The sequence below is a fragment of the Bufo gargarizans genome, chromosome 5, assembly GCF_014858855.1.
Source record: "Bufo gargarizans isolate SCDJY-AF-19 chromosome 5, ASM1485885v1, whole genome shotgun sequence".
NCBI lineage: Eukaryota > Metazoa > Chordata > Amphibia > Anura > Bufonidae > Bufo > Bufo gargarizans.
The window spans coordinates 302,411,651-302,429,402 of NC_058084.1; the positions used below are offsets into that span (position 1 = coordinate 302,411,651).

At 43.6% G+C, this 17,752-nt stretch overlaps 1 protein-coding gene across 1 annotated transcript in view; it reads right to left on the reverse strand.

Moving 5' to 3' along the window:
• Window positions 1-17,752, reverse strand: part of DROSHA (drosha ribonuclease III) — a 305,757-nt gene that overhangs the window by 33,806 nt on the left and 254,199 nt on the right. Inside the window, exons 24-25 of the mRNA XM_044293205.1 lie at window positions 11,744-11,788; window positions 3,818-3,975 (exon numbers count right to left, since the gene is read on the reverse strand). Of these exons, the coding sequence (XP_044149140.1) occupies window positions 3,818-3,975; window positions 11,744-11,788 (203 nt within the window). The remainder of the gene's footprint in view (window positions 1-3,817; window positions 3,976-11,743; window positions 11,789-17,752) is intronic.

Consider the following 17,752-nt stretch of genomic DNA (forward strand, 5'->3'; position numbering starts at 1 on the left):
AGTCTTTGGGCTTGTCTTGATTCCATCCCCTGCAGCGAGGAGAGAGCACACAATAAGCGGGTGCTTCTCTTTCCTCGTTCCAGCGATCTCAGCGCTCAGACCCGCACGGATTACAACCTTTGATAACTCTCAATGACATATCAAAACTTTCATGAAAATTCAGCGACCCTTTCACACTCTCGTTTGGTGCGGATCCGTACAGACGGATCCGTTCAGATAATACAAACGTCTGCATCCGTCCAGATAATACAAACGTCTGCATCCGTCCAGATAATACAAACGTCTGCATCCGTCCAGAACGGATCCATTTTGTATTATCTTCAACTAGAGTTGTTGCGATACAAAATTTTTCGATACCATAAAAAAGTATTGCGATACTCGATACCATACGAAAAAATAAACCAAAAAAGGCACGTGCATTCCGCATTTAAAAAAATGGCGAATCACACAGTTTTTATTTTTTTCTGTTCCGGCGTTCACCGCATAGATTTTTTAAAATATTTTAATAGTTTTGACTTTTCTGACGTGGCGATATGTAATATGTTTATTTATTGTTTACACATTTTATATGTGAAATTGGGAAAGGGAAAGGGAAAGGGAAAGGGAAGGAAGGGAAAGGGGGTGATTCCTTTTTTTTTTTTTTTTACACTTTTTATTTAATAACAATTTCCCCCCTTGGGGCCACAACCTGGGATTTTTTCATCCCTTGTCCTATTCACCCTGATAGAGCTCTATCAGGGTGAATAGGACCTCACACTGTCCCCCCTGCTGCCCTGTGCACGCAGCATCAGGGATGTTACCATGGCAGCTAGGGCTTCAGTAGCGTCCTGGCTGCCATGGTAACTGATTGGAGCCCCAGGATTACACCGCTCCGTTCGCCCCCTGTGCCCCATTACTGTCTCCTCCCCATCTCTCCGATAGTATTTGGCATATGGAGCATAGTGGGCGTTCCTTCTCACTGGCTGTAGCGCTGTCCAATCGCAGCGCAGGGAGAAGGAACGCCCACTAGAGAAGCTGATGTCTCCTCCCCATCGCTCCGATCGTAATTGGCATATGTAGCAGGAGAGGAGACAGTAATGGGGCACTGAGGGCGAACGGAGCGGCGCCCAGGAATAATGATAAGTGCTGGGACATCGCTGGGAGCCGCTCTGTGTAGGAAAAGTCCCATCATTGGTGGCGCAGTGCGCCCGCCCCTCCTCTGCCCCTCTCTCCTCATTGGTGGCAGCAGCAGCACAGGGGGGAGGGAGACACTGCTTCCTTCTCCCCTGTGCTGCTGAGGGAACATGAGCGCGCTGACAGCAGCGTGCTCATGTTCAGAGATAATTGGCTGCTCAGCAGCGCAGCCCAGTATCGAAAAATGGAAATCCTGGTATCATATCAATACCGGGACAAAAGTATCGATTGGGTATCGAAATTTCGATACCCGCAACAACCCTATCTTCAACATAGCCAAGACTGATTCGTCTTGACCACTATTGAAAGTCAATAGAGGACGGATCTATTTTCTATTGTGCCAGATTGTGTCTCAGAAAACGGATCCGTCCCCATTGACTTACATTGTGTGTCAGAATGGATCTGTTTGGCTCAGTTTCGTCCAAAGAGGAATGGAGACGTAACAGAGGCAAACTGAGCGGATCCTTTTCCTTACAGAATGCATTAGGGCAAAACTGATCCATTTCGGACCGCTTGTGAGAGCCCTGAACGGATCTCACAAACGGAAAGCCTTGAAAGTAGCCTTACTTGACTATGTCCTGCCATATACAATCTCAAAGATAACCCTTTAAGTTTATGGGTTCAGTTTAATGACGTCCCGGCACATGTGTATATACAACTTGGCAGCTCGCATTTTAAAATCAGTAGGTTTTCACATTTTCAGAAACTCTAGACTTGCAGTGGGATCCAACAAACATACAGGTAAAATTACTGGTTTAATTTTCTAAGAAAAAAGTACATAACTACGGTTTCATATTTCATTTCAGTCATAACGTCAGCCACATTTGTCATTGTTCACCGGGAGCCAATCGTTACTTAGACAGATGGCGGTGCTTTTCTAAAACACAATCAGCATATAACATGCTAGTTTTACTAGTTTTCTGACCGCCTTTTATTTGTCAGAGCACAGCAAGCTAAATATTTGGCACCTGACGTTACAACTGTATTATTAATACTATAGTGGGATGAGGGGGGGAGATTACACTGACTATAAGAAAGTGTTACCCATACCTGGATAGAGACAAGGTCTTACACAGAAGCACGTCAGCAAGTGCTACATACACATTCCTAGAAAGTGAACATTTCATGCCTAATTCTGCTTTATTTCTCGGGGGACTTTCCTTGATCAGTGAGGGTTGTAAATGGGAAAAGCAGGTTTTTTTTCTGAGAAACTTTATTAAAACTAATTGTACATGTGATAAAAAGCTTATTCGTAATGTACTTCAGTTTTAACTTTTGCTAGTGAAATAGACACTTGAAATTCAGGTGCCTATTAGGCTCTGCAATCCGTACTCCAGAAAACCACTGGATCCCACAGCGGCCCCACTGAGTGGTGTACAGGCAGGGGCATACATCGCTGCTCGTGCCTGTACATGCGCCGCTTTCCAAAAGCTTGGCATAGATCAGCTTTGTCGGGATTTAGCAGAGAGGGCCCAGGAATCAGGAGCAATGGGCTATGAGGCTCCTGCTCTCCGCTCCACTAATAGCTTGCACTGATGTGGTTTGCAGGTTATTGCCCGCTCTGCTAAAGCCTGACAAAGCCCATGCCAAGCATTAGCCAATGTATGCCAATAATATATGCCCCTGCTTTTACAGCGCCCAGTGCAGCAGTAGAGGAATCCATGTACAGGGGTACAGATTGCAAAGCACAACAGGCACTTGAACTTCACCGTGAAGTAGAAAAACATATAACTTACATCACAAATATGCTTTTTTTTATCACATTTACAATTAATTTCAATTAAGTTTCTCTCAAGATTTAGGTACACTTTAAAGGGGTTCTGTACCTTTTGATTACTGATTATCTATCCTTTGATCGATCTTCAGCATCTGATCGGCAGGGGTCTAAAACCTTGGACCCCCGACATTCAGCTGTTTGAGAAGGCAGCGGCGCTGGCAGTAGCACCGCCGACGTCTCACTGTTTCTCGCAGGCCCAGTGACGTCATGACTTTTATCACTGTCCTATGTGCGGCTCAGGCCATTGAAGTGTACAGGACTGAGCCGCACCAAGGCCAAAGGATTGATCATCAATAATCAAAAGGTACAGAACCCCTTTAAGCTAAAAGTTTTCCTGGAATACTTCTTTTTTTAGTCATGCCCCGTAGCATGTATGACCTAGTGAAACAGTCAGTCACCTGCTCCCCACCACTCCGGGGATACACCTGGCACCTGTTCGGCGATCTTCCAGTCCCTGCCAGGGTATGCACATGGTCAAGTGTGCCGCTGCAGCCTATGACTGGCTTCAGCGGTAATGTGTCCTGAAATAATACTTGACCCAGCAATGATGTGCCATGCTAGGAGGGGCTGAGTTTTATAGGTTGGATATTAACCAAAAAGCCCTGATTTCACTAAACATTCTATAGGAAAGCAACAGAATTGTAGAGGAAAGATGAATTCTTTAGACCTACAATCAATGTTGCCAGGGTCAACATAACAAATAACCTGTAACCGTCACAAAAAACATTACTGGCACATACACTTTATTCCATTTCCGCTTATCCGTGTTTCTACAGACTATTTTTCACTGTTCCCAACACAAGAAATGGTACTTGTGCTATATGTCTCTGCTGGATGACAGATAAAGAGTTCAGACTCAGTGCTTACAAGGTCAGATGGTTAAATCCCACTGTTCTCAAGGTGTATGCTCGAGCCAGAAGTCGTATGTGCGTAAACTTAACTCCAATCACTTCTTCAAATTTGGTCAGCTTCTTTAGTACCGGTGATGTCTCAATCAGTTGTCGATCAGTGTTAGGCTCTTGCAGCTGACAACAGATGAGAAGAAAAGTTCTTAGCGACATTAGTTGACGGACAAAATGTAAATTCATGTAACAAAGTTAGTATGCTTAGGTTAAAACAGCAATAAACCCGTTCATCTTATCTCATTGTTAAAAGCATCATCAACCCAAGACAATGGAGATGATCAATCCCTTCTGCTGCCGGTCTCACCTTCCATTTGCTTATTTGCCTATCATATCCTTATCATAAAACAGTGCCTCTATTAAGAATGAGATGACACCCCGCTTCATTCACTTCTATATTTTGCATAGACCGTCATCATAATTCTTTCGGCTAGTTTATGTTACTGCAAGTAAAGCAGAATCCAGACAGTACGCAGAATGGGAAAAATAAAAGTGCCAGGTTTATGGCTCTAAATAAATTACATTTCTACAGACATATGAAGTCAAAAAATTCATTGGTAATCGGAGAGATAAATTTATTCCCACACAAAGATATAGATTACCCCTTCATATCTATAGAAATACAAGTGGCGTATTACCTTCAAAACTATGAGGGGAAGAAAATCAGAAGGCATGTTAATGTATAATATGCTAGCATACAGGAGACTATCAATCTCAACACAAACTGCAACGCAGAAAAATGAACACTGCATGCATTTCATTTATTACAGTTATGTAAAAAAATAAAAAATAAACTGGAAATGGTAGCTTGAAATGTTCGTATAGTGTCTAGATAGGAGCTCGTATTTAGATGCTGCATTTGGTGATTATAACGGGAATTAGTAACAGCAGCAGAAAAAGCCCCCTAGAAAAATTAGCAGAAATGATTAGTACAGAATTGTGACCTATAGGTATATAATCTACAAAGAAATGCACATTACCGTATTTTTCAGACTATAAGACACACTGGATTAGAAAATGCAACCCAGGTTTAGACAATTTAGTAAATTATAAAAAACATTTTATACTTATTATACCTACCTTGGCGGTTTAATGAAATGGGGGTGGGGTTATAGTTTTGGTCAGCTCTTGTTAATCTTAGCGTGTCATCTACTGACCATTGTAACAACCAGCAATGGCGAATGTGGTCATCTCATTAAATCTACCTATCCAAGTAAATGTGTCTCCTGTCCTTGCTCTGTAGTGGCCTGCTATACCTGTCCTGTTTGATAATATTTTTTTTTTCACTTTCCATGATCATGACATTATACAAAAACACACATAGCTCTACAGGATTTACATTATGCACACACAGCTCTGCGGTATGTATGCCCGTCTCATTCATCATTCTCTACGCCTGTTTTTATTCTTGTATTAAGACCAGCGGTGGATATAGCGAAGTTACTTAGGGGCTTGATAAATGTCTTCCATTGTACACACACAGCTCTGCTGCACAGATACACATATCTCTGCAGAATGCATATTATACTGTATACACACACCTTTAATGAAAAGGTAAACTCCATTCTAGTCTTAAACTCACGTTTCTCCTTTTCCTGGTTTGGCCCCGCCCACTAGTGACATAATCAAAAGCCCATCAGTTGCACTTACTTGGAGTTTTCATCGCCTTTCGGTGTAGCTTAGGACCTTCCTCTCCATGAGCTGAACTGATCATACAGATCGGTATCGGACATGGAAGGTGAAAGAAAGTTGCAGATGCAAACCTCTCATTGATCCACCAGAGCACTGTATGAGCACTCTGTCAGATCAAGAAGGAAGCAGTCAGGGAGGTCTGGCACTGCTGGAACAACCTGACTGCTGACTATAAGATGCAGATCTTTTTAGCAAGATTTTTTTCTTGCTAAGAAATTTGTCTTGTAGTACAAAAAATACGGTATAATGAGATTATTAGGATGCACAACAGATACACTTCACAAACCTAGATTTAGAGGAAGGGATATTATTAACCCAATGAAACGGGTACACAGTATTCTGTATGTTACCCAGTTATAGCGTTACATGTAATGACCGCCTCTGCACTTGGAGCCCTTGCAGGAATAATTTTACTGCATTTGAGAGCCTGTGGGCGTTGGTGATAAAATGGTCTTTGTAGCACAAACTAAGGACTCCTGACCCTAGAAATAGCAATGTAACTCAATGTCACATTAGCGGTTTATTCTTCTGTTGTTTTGCTCCGTTACAAAGTATTCAGTACTCAGTAATGGGCACAATTCTCAAGTACAAGGTAATACGTTTGTAAGATGGCAAACTGAATAAATACCAGGAGTCTGCAGAGGAGAATGGAAGAAAAGCAGATCATGAATTTTTGTACTTCTAGGGAAACGCACCATGATTATTCTAAACTAGATTTTAACAGCTGTTATATCTTAAAGGAGTTATCCAGAATTACAAATACAAAAACCCACTTTCCTCTCAAACACCACCACATCGGTCATTTCATGGTGAACAGTCCCATCCACTCTCTCATGAGTCCCAGGTGTCAGACCATCATGTATTTAATAGTTAGTCCCCTATCAACACCTTTAAAATATTCATTTAGATCATCCACAGCAGAAGATATTCACAACTCAGTCTTCTACTGAAACCACTTTATGTGGAAACAAGGTACAGTTGCAAGAAAAATATGTGAACCCTTTGGACTGATATGGATTTCTGCACAAATTGGTCATAAAACGTGATCTGATCTTTAAGTCACAACAATAGACAATCACAGTCTGCTTAAACTAATAACACACAAAGAATTAAATGTTACCATGTTTTTATTGAACACACCATGTAAACATTCACAGTGCAGGTGGAAAAAGTATGTGAACCCTTGGATTTAATAACTGGTTGAACCTCCTTTGGCAGCAATAACTTCAACCAAACGTTTCCTGTAGGTGCAGATCAGACGTGCACAACAGTCAGGAGTAATTCTTGACCATTTCTCTTTACAGAACTGTTTCAGTTCAGCAATATTCTTGGGATGTCTGGTGTGAATCGCTTTCTTGAGGTCATACCACAGCATCTTAATCGGGTTGAGGTCAGGACTCTGACTGGGCCACTCCAGAAGGCGTATTTTCTTCTGTTTAAAGGAATTCTGTCACTAGTTTTTGACCCCCACATTCAAAAATATGGTTATGTGCATGGTGCCCTTGTGATTCCTAATGTGCCTCCGGCTCTCCCTCGCTCCCCCCTCCTTCTTCTCTAAGATCCCGCGCGTGCGCACAGACCTGTGCCTGATGCGCCCGTGCGGACTTCTCCATTCAGCTTCATTGAGCGAAGTGCGCATTCGCCGGCACTTCGCTCAACCTCCCGATGACCTGAACAGTTCAGGTCATCGGGAGGTTGAGGAAGTGCCGGCGCATGCGCACTTCGCTCCATGAAGCCGAACGGAGAAGTCCGCACGGGCGCATCAGGCACAGGCCTGTGCGCACACGCGGGATCTTAGAGAAGAAGGAGGGGGGAGTGAGGGAGAGCCGGAGGCGTTGAAAAGGATTCTAAGGCGGCGCTGATGACTGCAAAGGAGGAGCTGGGCACATCGCTGATGAAAGCAAAGGAGGAGCTGGGCACATCGCTGATGAAAGCAAAGGAGGAGCTGGGCACGAACGGCGGCAGGCGGCATCTTGGAGACATGAGTGTCCTCCTGGGCACCTTAATCTGATGAATGACAGGTTAGATAAAACGTTTTTTACACTAAATGAGCCTACAGATTTAGCTTATAAGACCACATTAGGAATCACAAGGGCACCATGCACATAACCATATTTTTGAATGTGGGGGTCAAAAACTGGTGACAGAATCCCTTTAAGCCATTCTATTGTTGATTTACTTCTATGCTTTGGGTCGTTGTCCTGTTGCAACACCCATCTTCTGTTGAGCTTCAGCTGGTGGACAGATGGCCTTAAGTTCTCCGCAAAATATCTTGATAAACTTGGGAATACATTTTGCCTTCGATGATAGCACTCCGTCCAGGCCCTGAGGCAGCAAAGCAGCCCCAAACCATGATGCCCCCCCCCCACCATACTTCACAGTTGGGATGAGGTTTTGATGTTGGTGTGCTGTGCCTCTTTTTCTCCACACATAGTGTTGTGTTTTTCTTCCAAACAACTCAACTTTGGTTTCATCTGTCCACAGAATATTTTGCCAGTACTGCTGTGGAACATCCAGGTATTTTTCTGAAAACTGTAAACGTGCAGCAATTTTTTTGGGACAGCAGTGGCTTCCTCTGTGATATCCTCCAATGAAATCCATTCTTGTTTAGTGTTTTACGTATCGTAGATTCGCTAACAGGGATTTTGGCATATGCCAGAGACTTTTGTAAGTCTTTAGCTGACACTCTAGGATTCTTCTTCACCTCATTGAGCAGTCTGCGCTGTGCTCTTGCAGAGATCTTTACAGGACGGCCACTCCTAGGGAGAGTAGAAGCAGTGCTGAACTTTCTCCATTTATAGACAATTTGTCTTACTGTGGACTGATGAACAGCAAGGCTTTTGGAGATACTTTTATAACCCTTTCCAGCTTTATGCAAGTCAACAATTCAACAATTCTTAATCGTAGGTCTTCTGAGAGCTCTTTTGTGCGAGGCAACATTCACATCAGGCAATGCTTCTTGTGAAAAGCAAACCCAGAACGGATTGGACTCCAGTTGGCTGACGCCTCACTCCAATTAGCTCTTGTAAATGTCATTAGTCTGGGGGTTCACATACTTCTTTCACCTGCACTGTGAATGTTTACATGATGTGTTCGATAAAAACATGGTAACATTTAATTCTTTGTGTGTTATTAGTTTAAGCAGACTGTGATTGTCTATTGTTGTGACTTAGATGAAGATCAGATCACATTTTATGACCAATTTGTGCAGAAATCCATATCATTCCAAAGGGTTCACAAACTTTTCCTTGCAACTGTATATATTAGTAGATGATCCACTTTTTATTTATTATTTCTCAATTCTTATGTGGCGGACGAAACTGGTTATTATTTGTCCATCTATAGATCACTGAAATTTATGTTTAAATATCAGTGCACTTTGAGAAACATAAACTGCTTCCACTCTGTCTTAGGCTACTTTCACACTTGCAGTAGCCTTTTCCGGCAGGCTGTTCCAGCGGGGGAACAGCCTGCCAGATCTGTACTACTGCAAGTCCACCGTGCCGCCGGAAGTCCTCTCCGGCCCTATTCACTATAATGGGGTCAGGCCAGAGGTCCGGCTGCAGCACGGCAAACAGGCTGAGAGACAGACGGACAAAAATTACAGCATGCTGTGGGTTTTTGTCCACCCACCTCCAGCCCAGCCTCACTATACTGAATGGGGTCAGAGTCTACCTTGGGTTGCACGGTGGACTTGCAGTGGAACGGATCTAGCAGGCTGTTCCCTGCCGCAACAGCCTGCCAGAATCCAAAAAAGGCTACCGCAAGTCTGAAAGTAGCCTTAGGCTAGTTTCACAATGGCGGCACATAGATCCGGCCACCTAATCCAGCAGACAATGCTGCGAATCAGCCGAACACAAGCTACAGTGTGCCGGCGCATTATTGCCGGAATGCGGCTGGATCTCTCCCAGACCCGATTATAATTAATAAGGCTGGTGGGAATTCTGCTTGTATCCGGCAGTGCTGGATCCGGAGAATTCCCACAGGCTGTTCTCTGCTGGAATAGATATAATGACTTGCAATTTTTCCACTCTGTACTGCAATAAAATGCATTGAATTATATTTTGGTCTAGAACAGAAATACATGCAAATGGGTCATAAAGAGTTAAATGTTATCCACTGGATACCCCTTTATCATCTCTCCGCTAATAAGGACCCCCACTTGACCCTAATTCTCCCTCTCCAACAGTTTTATCTTAGGGAGCAGGGGCTTGAATGGAGCAGCAGCCATGCACTCATAAGTCCATGGGCGCTACAACCATCTTCTAGGCAATTGTAAAAAAGGCATGTGTGCTGATAAAAGAGCCAAACAGCCACCATTTGGCCATACTCTAACCTTCAAAAGGTGGAAAATTGGCAGACTTAGGGCTCATGCAGACGACCATATGCCCTCCGAGACATACTGTCCGTGAGCGGGCCATATGTCCCGGAGCGGCATACATTGTGCGCACGGGAGCGCACAGCTTCTTAGGTTACTAGGATACTGTGCGCAACGGGCCGCCTGCGGGACTACTGTCCTGCACTCATATGATCATATGGGGTCTGTCAGCAGCTTATTCCCTCTCCCTACTAAAGGCGCATTTAGCTGATGCGAAGAGCAGCCGACTGTCATGACATAAGCATTCCTTCCCGATAATTGACTGCTTGTTAAGTGGAGTTGAAGTGCTGCATTTACATGCCTGCTGCCATCACTCGTCCTCATACAAAATCTTCTTTCTTGGCAGCAGAGTGCTGTTTAGGGAGTTATGATTGAGATGTCTGCACTGCATATCATTTCACCCCGATGAACAAGCGTTCCGCTCGTTCTTTGGGGGATTTATGCCATCTTTAGACAGGTCAATTTCTGATAATTGGTCGAAACAAAGAGCAGTGTGATTTTCTTAAAAGGTTTGCCCATTTTCTGGTTACTGTTGACCAATGTGTTTGTTAAATAATTATATGGCACTTACTAATATAGCCTTTGTTGATATTCTGCATCAATTTCTATATTTTATAAGGTTTGCCCCCGTGTTTACGAAGTCTTTCGTGCTGTCCACAAAATGGCTGCAGATGGAGGAACATGTGACCGGGAAAAATCGCCTCCATGTGATGTCTCCTTTATTCAAATACACTACACCTGTCATCTGTTGGGAGTTTAGTGCAATACAATGTGTTAGAATGGAGGAGGATGAGTGATGGGTCTGGCCACATGACCCTCCATCAGCAGCCATCTTATAGACAGGACCTTTGTGTGGACAGCACAAAAGACTTGGAAAACAAGGGGAATATAAAGAGAGGCACAGAGGGTATATTAATAAGTGCCATATAATCATCTTATATACACATTTGTCAATAGTAGTGAGAAAGTAGCCAACCCCTTTAAGAATCTGTATTGGGGGAGGGGATGGGAGGAACAGTTGTCAGTGTATGGTCAGCCTAAGGTGCCCCAGTACTCTTTTAGACATCTCAGAACCAATGCTGAGGTTCCTGCCATAGGAAAGAACTGAAATGTAATGTTTATTTATTCATGTGGTAGGTAATTTGGGCTTAAAATTGAAAAATTCATATAGAATATTGTATGTATGCAAATTACAAACATGAATGCTCCCTCTAAACGCAGCATGTATTTTAATAATTTGGATCCTTTGTGAATTGACAGTATCTGATGGAAAAACCACAGCGCGCACACACAAAAAAAAAAAAAAAAAAAAAAAAAAAGGTTGTATAATCAATTCAGCATATTGCATATTTAATTTCTGGGATTGAATCTGACATTCCGCTAAAAAAAAAACAAGCCAAACAGAGAAGTTAATATTAAATATTAATAATAAAATGTTTCAACAGTATGCAAAACTGTTCAGTGTGTCTGTTGTTTTAGATTAAGGCTTCTTTTAAACAATGGCTTGTTCACATCATAAAAAATAAAATATGACATTCGCCCTAAGCAAAGTAAAAAAAACAACAAAACAAGTCACTAAAATAAATGTTCTCGCGGGACAGAAAAGAAATTGGCTCATGTTTGTTGGAGGCAGAGTTAATTCCAGTTGTTTGGTTTACACACTTCACAGGATGATATATATATGTATACAGCACACGGCTTGTTAATAAATCCAGCGCTGGTATCATGAATGTCACAGGAAGAAATCAAAGGGAAGCAGCAAATAAATAAAAAGCAATAAATGCTACTACATATATTACAATACGGAGAGAGTTTGCTTACTTGAAGAGGGTGTAGTGGATAATTAAGCCACACGTCCCGCAGGTCCTGTAGATGTTGAAAAATGTCATTAATGCTCTAGGCAATCATTTAGCAAATTCCACAGCACTAAATAAAATGTCATTACTTGATATACACAACTATTTTAGATGCTGACTCGGCTCATGGAAAATCCAATACTGCCTGCAAATTAATTTGAAAATAAAAAGCTTATACACAACCGACATTGCCTCAAGCAAGGCTTACAGTGGAGAAAGGGAGCACTTCACCACATGAACCCGGTGATGATAATTAGGGCCAGAAAAAAAAGCAAAATTAGCAGACACCATGAGTATTACCAACTACAGTATACTTAAACATGATGTATTAGAAGATGAGGGCATAACTAATGCTTCTACAGGATTACAACAATATTCTTTTTCAAAAGGAAAAAAATATATGTGTAATTATCAGATAACACTGGATATTTATGAGGGAATCGTGACCTTTCAAGAGTGATGAAAAATGTATTCATTATTCTAAAAATTAAGGAGAAATCATTTGCAAGATCGTTTTGGGCAAGGATAGCCAACCTGTGGCTCTCTAGCTGTTGCAAAACTACCACTCCCACCATGCCTTGCTGTAGGCTGATTGCTGTAGGCGGTGGGGGCATGCTGGGAGTTGTAGTTTTGCAACAGCTGGAAAGCCTCAGGTTGGCCATCAGTGGTTTTGGGCGACCTAACATGCACGAGTAGGCACTCTTGGGTTCCTTTAGTTTTTAATCATGGTACATTAATACATGGAATAGGTGAATAAACCATATTAAAAGGGGTTGTCCGGGTTCAGAGCTGAACTCAGACATACAGTCAGGTCCATAAATATTGGGACATCGACACAATTGTAACATTTTTGGCTCTATACACCACCACAATAAATTTGAAATGAAACAAAAAAGATGTGTTTTTTAACTACATACTGTCAGCTTAACCACTTAAGGACCACAGGTTTATACCCCCCTAGTGACCAGGCCCTTTTTTACAAATCGGCACTCCACAACTTTAGCGGTTTATTGCTCGGTCATGCAACTTACCACCCAAATGAATTTTACCTCCTTTTCTTCTCACTAATAGAGCTTTCATTTGGTGGTATTTCATTGCCGCTGACATTTTTACTTTTTTTGTTATTAATCGAAATTTAACGATTTTTTTGCAAAAAAATGACATTTTTCACTTTCAGCTGTAAAATTTTGCAAAAAAAACGACATCCATATATACATTTTTCGCCAAATTTATTGTTCTACATGTCTTTGATAAAAAAAAAATGTTTGGGCAAAAAAAAAATTGGTTTGGGTAAAAGTTATAGCATTTACAAACTATGGTACAAAAATGTGAATTTCCGCTTTTTGAAACAGCTCTGACTTTCTGAGCACCTGTCATGATTCCTGAGGTTCTACAATGCCCAGACAGTAGAAAACCCCCACAAATGACCCCATTTCGGAAAGTAGACACCCTAAGGTATTCGCTGATGGGCATAGTGAGTTCATAGAACTTTTTATTTTTTGTCACAAGTTAGCGGAAAATGATGATGATTTTATTTTTTTTATTTTTTCTTACAAAGTCTCATATTCCACTAACTTGCGACAAAAAATAAAAAATTCTAAAAACTTGCCATGCCCCTCACGGAATACCTTGGGGTGTCTTCTTTCCAAAATGGGGTCACTTGTGGGGTAGTTATACTGCCCTGGCAATTTAGGGGCCCAAATGTGTGAGAAGAACTTTGCAATCAAAATGTGTAAAAAATGACCGGTGAAATCCGAAAGGTGCACTTTGGAATATGTGCCCCTTTGCCCACCTTGGCAGCAAAAAAGTGTGACACATCTGGTATCGCCGTACTCAGGAGAAGTTGGGGAATGTGTTTTGGGGTGTCATTTTACATATACCCATGCTGGGTGAGAAAAATATCTTGGTCAAATGCCAACTTTGTATAAAAAAATGGGAAAAGTTGTCTTTTGCCAAGATATTTCTCTCACCCAGCATGGGTATATGTAAAATGACACCCCAAAACACATTCCCCAACTTCTCCTGAGTACGGCGATACCAGATGTGTCACACTTTTTTGCTGCCAAGGTGGGCAAAGGGGCACATATTCCAAAGTGCACCTTTCAGATTTTGCAGGCCATTTTTTACACATTTTGATTGCAAGGTACTTCTCACACATTTGGGCCCCTAAATTGCCAGGGCAGTATAACTACGCCACAAGTGACCCCATTTTGGAAAGAAGACACCCCAAGGTATTCCGTGAGGGGCATGGCGAGTTCCTAGAATTTTTTATTTTTTGTCGCAAGTTAGTGGAATATGAGACTTTGTAAGGAAAAAAGAAAAAAAAAGAAAAATCATCATTTTCCGCTAACTTGTGACAAAAATTAAAACATTCTAGGAACTCGCCGTGCCCCTCACGGAATACCTTGGGGTGTCTTCTTTCCAAAATGGGGTCACTTGTGGCGTAGTTATACTGCCCTGGCAATTTAGGGGCCCAAATGTGTAAGAAGTACCTTGCAATCAAAATGTGTAAAAAATGGCCGGGGAAATCCGAAAGGTGCACTTTGGAATATGTGCCCCTTTGCCCACCTTGGCTGCAAAAAAGTGTCACACATCTGGTATCGCCGTACTCAGGAGAAGTTGGGGAATGTGTTTTGGGGTGTCATTTTACATATACCCATGCTGGGTGAGAGAAATATCTTGGCAAAAGACAACTTTTCCCATTTTTTTATACAAAGTTGGCATTTGACCAAGATATTTCTCTCACCCAGCATGGGTATATGTAAAATGACACCCCAAAACACATTCCCCAACTTCTCCTGAGTACGGCGATACCAGATGTGTGACACTTTTTTGCAGCCTAGATGCGCAAAGGTGCCCAAGTTCCTTTTAGGAGGGCATTTTTAGACATTTGGATCCCAGACTTCTTCTCACACTTTCGGGCCCCTAAAAAGCCAGGGCAGTATAAATACCCCACATGTGACCCCACTTTGGAAAGAAGACACCCCAAGGTATTCAATGAGGGGCCTGGCAAGTTCCTAGAATTTTTTATTTTTTTTGCATAAGTTAGCGGATATTGATTTTTTTTTGTTTTTTTCTCACAAAGTCTCACTTTCCGCTAACTTAGGACAAAAATGTCAATCTTTCATGGACTCAATACGCCCCTCACGGAATACCTTATGGTGTCTTCTTTCCGAAATGGGGTCACATGTGGGGTATTTATACTGCCCTGGCTTTTTAGGGGCCCTAAAGCGTGAGGAGTCTGGAATATAAATGTCTAAAAATGTTTACGCATTTGGATTCCGTGAGGGGTATGGTGCGTCCATGTGAGATTTTATTTTTTGACACAAGTTAGTGGAATATGAGACTTAGTAAGAAAAAACAAAAACAAAAACAAACAAAAAATTTCCGCTAACTTGTGCCAAAAAAAATGTCTGAATGGAGCCTTACCAGGGGGGGGGGTGATCAATGACAGGGGGGTGATCAATGACAGGGGGGTGATCACCCATATAGACTCCCTGATCACCCCCCTGTCATTGATCACCCCCCTGTAAGGCTCCATTCAGACATCCGCATGATTTTTTACGGATCCATGGATACATGGATCGGATCCACAGAACGCATGCGGACGTCTGAATGGAGCCTTACAGGGGGGTTATCAATGACAGGGGGTGATCAGGGTAATCAGGGTGATCACCCCCCTGTCACTGATCACCCCCCCTGTAAGGCTCCATTCAGACATCCGCATGATTTTTTACGGATACATGTATCGGATCCACAAAACGCATGCGGACGTCTGAATGGAGCCTTACAGGGGGGTTATCAATGACAGGGGGTGATCAGGGTAATCACCCCCCTGTCACTGATCACCCCCCCTGTAAGGCTCCATTCAGACATCCGCATGATTTTTTACGGATCCATGGATCGGATCCACAAAACGCATGCGGACGTCTGAATGGAGCCTTACAGGGGGGTTATCAATGACAGGGGTGATCAGGGTAATCAGGGTGATCACCCCCCTGTCACTGATCACCCCCCCCTGTAAGGCTCCATTCAGACATCCGCATGATTTTTTACGGATCCATGAATACATGGATCGGATCCATAAAACGCATGCGGACGTCTGAATGGAGCCTTACAGGGGGGTTATCAATGACAGGGGGTGATCAGGGTAATCACCCCCCTGTCACTGATCACCCCCCTGTAAGGCTCCATTCAGACATCCGCATGATTTTTTACGGATCCATGGATACATGGATCGGATCCACAAAACGCATGCTGACGTCTGAATGGAGCCTTACAGGGGGGTTATCAATGACAGGGGGGTGATCAGGGAGTGTATATGGGTGATCACCCGCCTGTCATTGATCACCCCCTGTAAGGCTCCATTCAGACGTCCGCATGTGTTTTGCGGATCCGATCCATGTATCCATGGATCCGTAAAAATCATGCGGACGTCTGAATGGAGCCTTACAGGGGAGTGATCAATGACAGGGGGGTGATCAGTGACAGGGGGGTGATCAGGGAGTCTATATGGGTGATCACCCCCCTGTCATTGATCACCCGCCTGTCATTGATCACCCCCCTGTAAGGCTCCATTCAGACGTCCGTATGATTTTTTACGGATCCATGGATACATGGATCGGATCCACAAAACGCATGCGGACGTCTGAATGGAGCCTTACAGGGGGGTTATCAATGACAGGGGGTGATCAGGGTAATCAGGGTGACCACCCCCCTGTCACTGATCACCCCCCCTGTAAGGCTCCATTCAGACATCCGCCTGATTTTTTACGGATCCATGGATACATGGATCGGATCCACAAAACGCATGCGGATGTCTGAATGGAGCCTTACAGGGGGGTTATCAATGACAGGGGTGATCAGGGTGATCACCCCCCTGTCACTGATCACCCCCCCTGTAAGGCTCCATTCAGACATCCGCATGATTTTTTACGGATCCATGGATACATGGATCGGATCCACAAAACGCATGCGGACGTCTGAATGGAGCCTTACAGGGGGGTTATCAATGACAGGGGGTGATCAGGGAGTGTATATGGGTGATCACCCGCCTGTCATTGATCACCCCCCTGTAAGGCTCCATTCAGACGTCCGTATGCTTTTTGCGGATCCGATCCATGTATCCGTGGATCCGTAAAAATCATACGGACGTCTGAACGGAGCCTGACAGGGGGGTGATCAATGACAGGGCGGTGATCAATGACAGGGGGGTGATCAGGGAGTTTATATGGGGTGATCATGGGTGATCAGGGGTTTATAAGGGGTTAATAAGTGACGGGGGGGTGTAGTGTAGTGTAGTGTAGTGTGGTGTTTGGTGCGACTGTACTGACCTACCTGAGTCCTCTGGTGGTCGATCCTAACAAAAGGGACCACCAGAGGACCAGGTAGGAGGTATATTAGACGCTGTTATGAAAACAGCGTCTAATATACCTGTTAGGGGTTAAAAAATTCGGATCTCCAGCCTGCCAGCGAGCGATCGCCGCTGGCAGGCTGGAGATCCACTCGCTTACCTTCCGTTCCTGTGAGCGCGCGCGCCTGTGTGCGCGCGTTCACAGGAAATCTCGGCTCACGCGAGATGACGCCAATCGGCGTTAGCGTAGCCTGGGAGCGCCGCGGAGATGACGCCTTTCGGCGTTAGCGTGGCGCCAAGTGGTTAAGGCCTCATGCACACGACCGTTTTTCGGGTCCGCATCCGCGCTGCAATTTTTGCGGCTCGGGTGCGGACCCATTCACTTCAATGGGCCCGCAAAAGATGCGGACAGCACTCCGTGTCCGTTTGGCGGACAAGAATAGGCATTTCTACAATGTGCCACCCGTTCCGCAAATTGCGGCCTCCGCATATAACTTGCTAAAGAAAAACTGAAGGGAAAATGCCCCAAGAACAAGCAGGAACTGAAGACAGTTGCAGTAGAGGCCTGGCAGAGCATCACCAGGGATGAAACCCAGCGTCTGGTGAGGTCTATGCATTCCA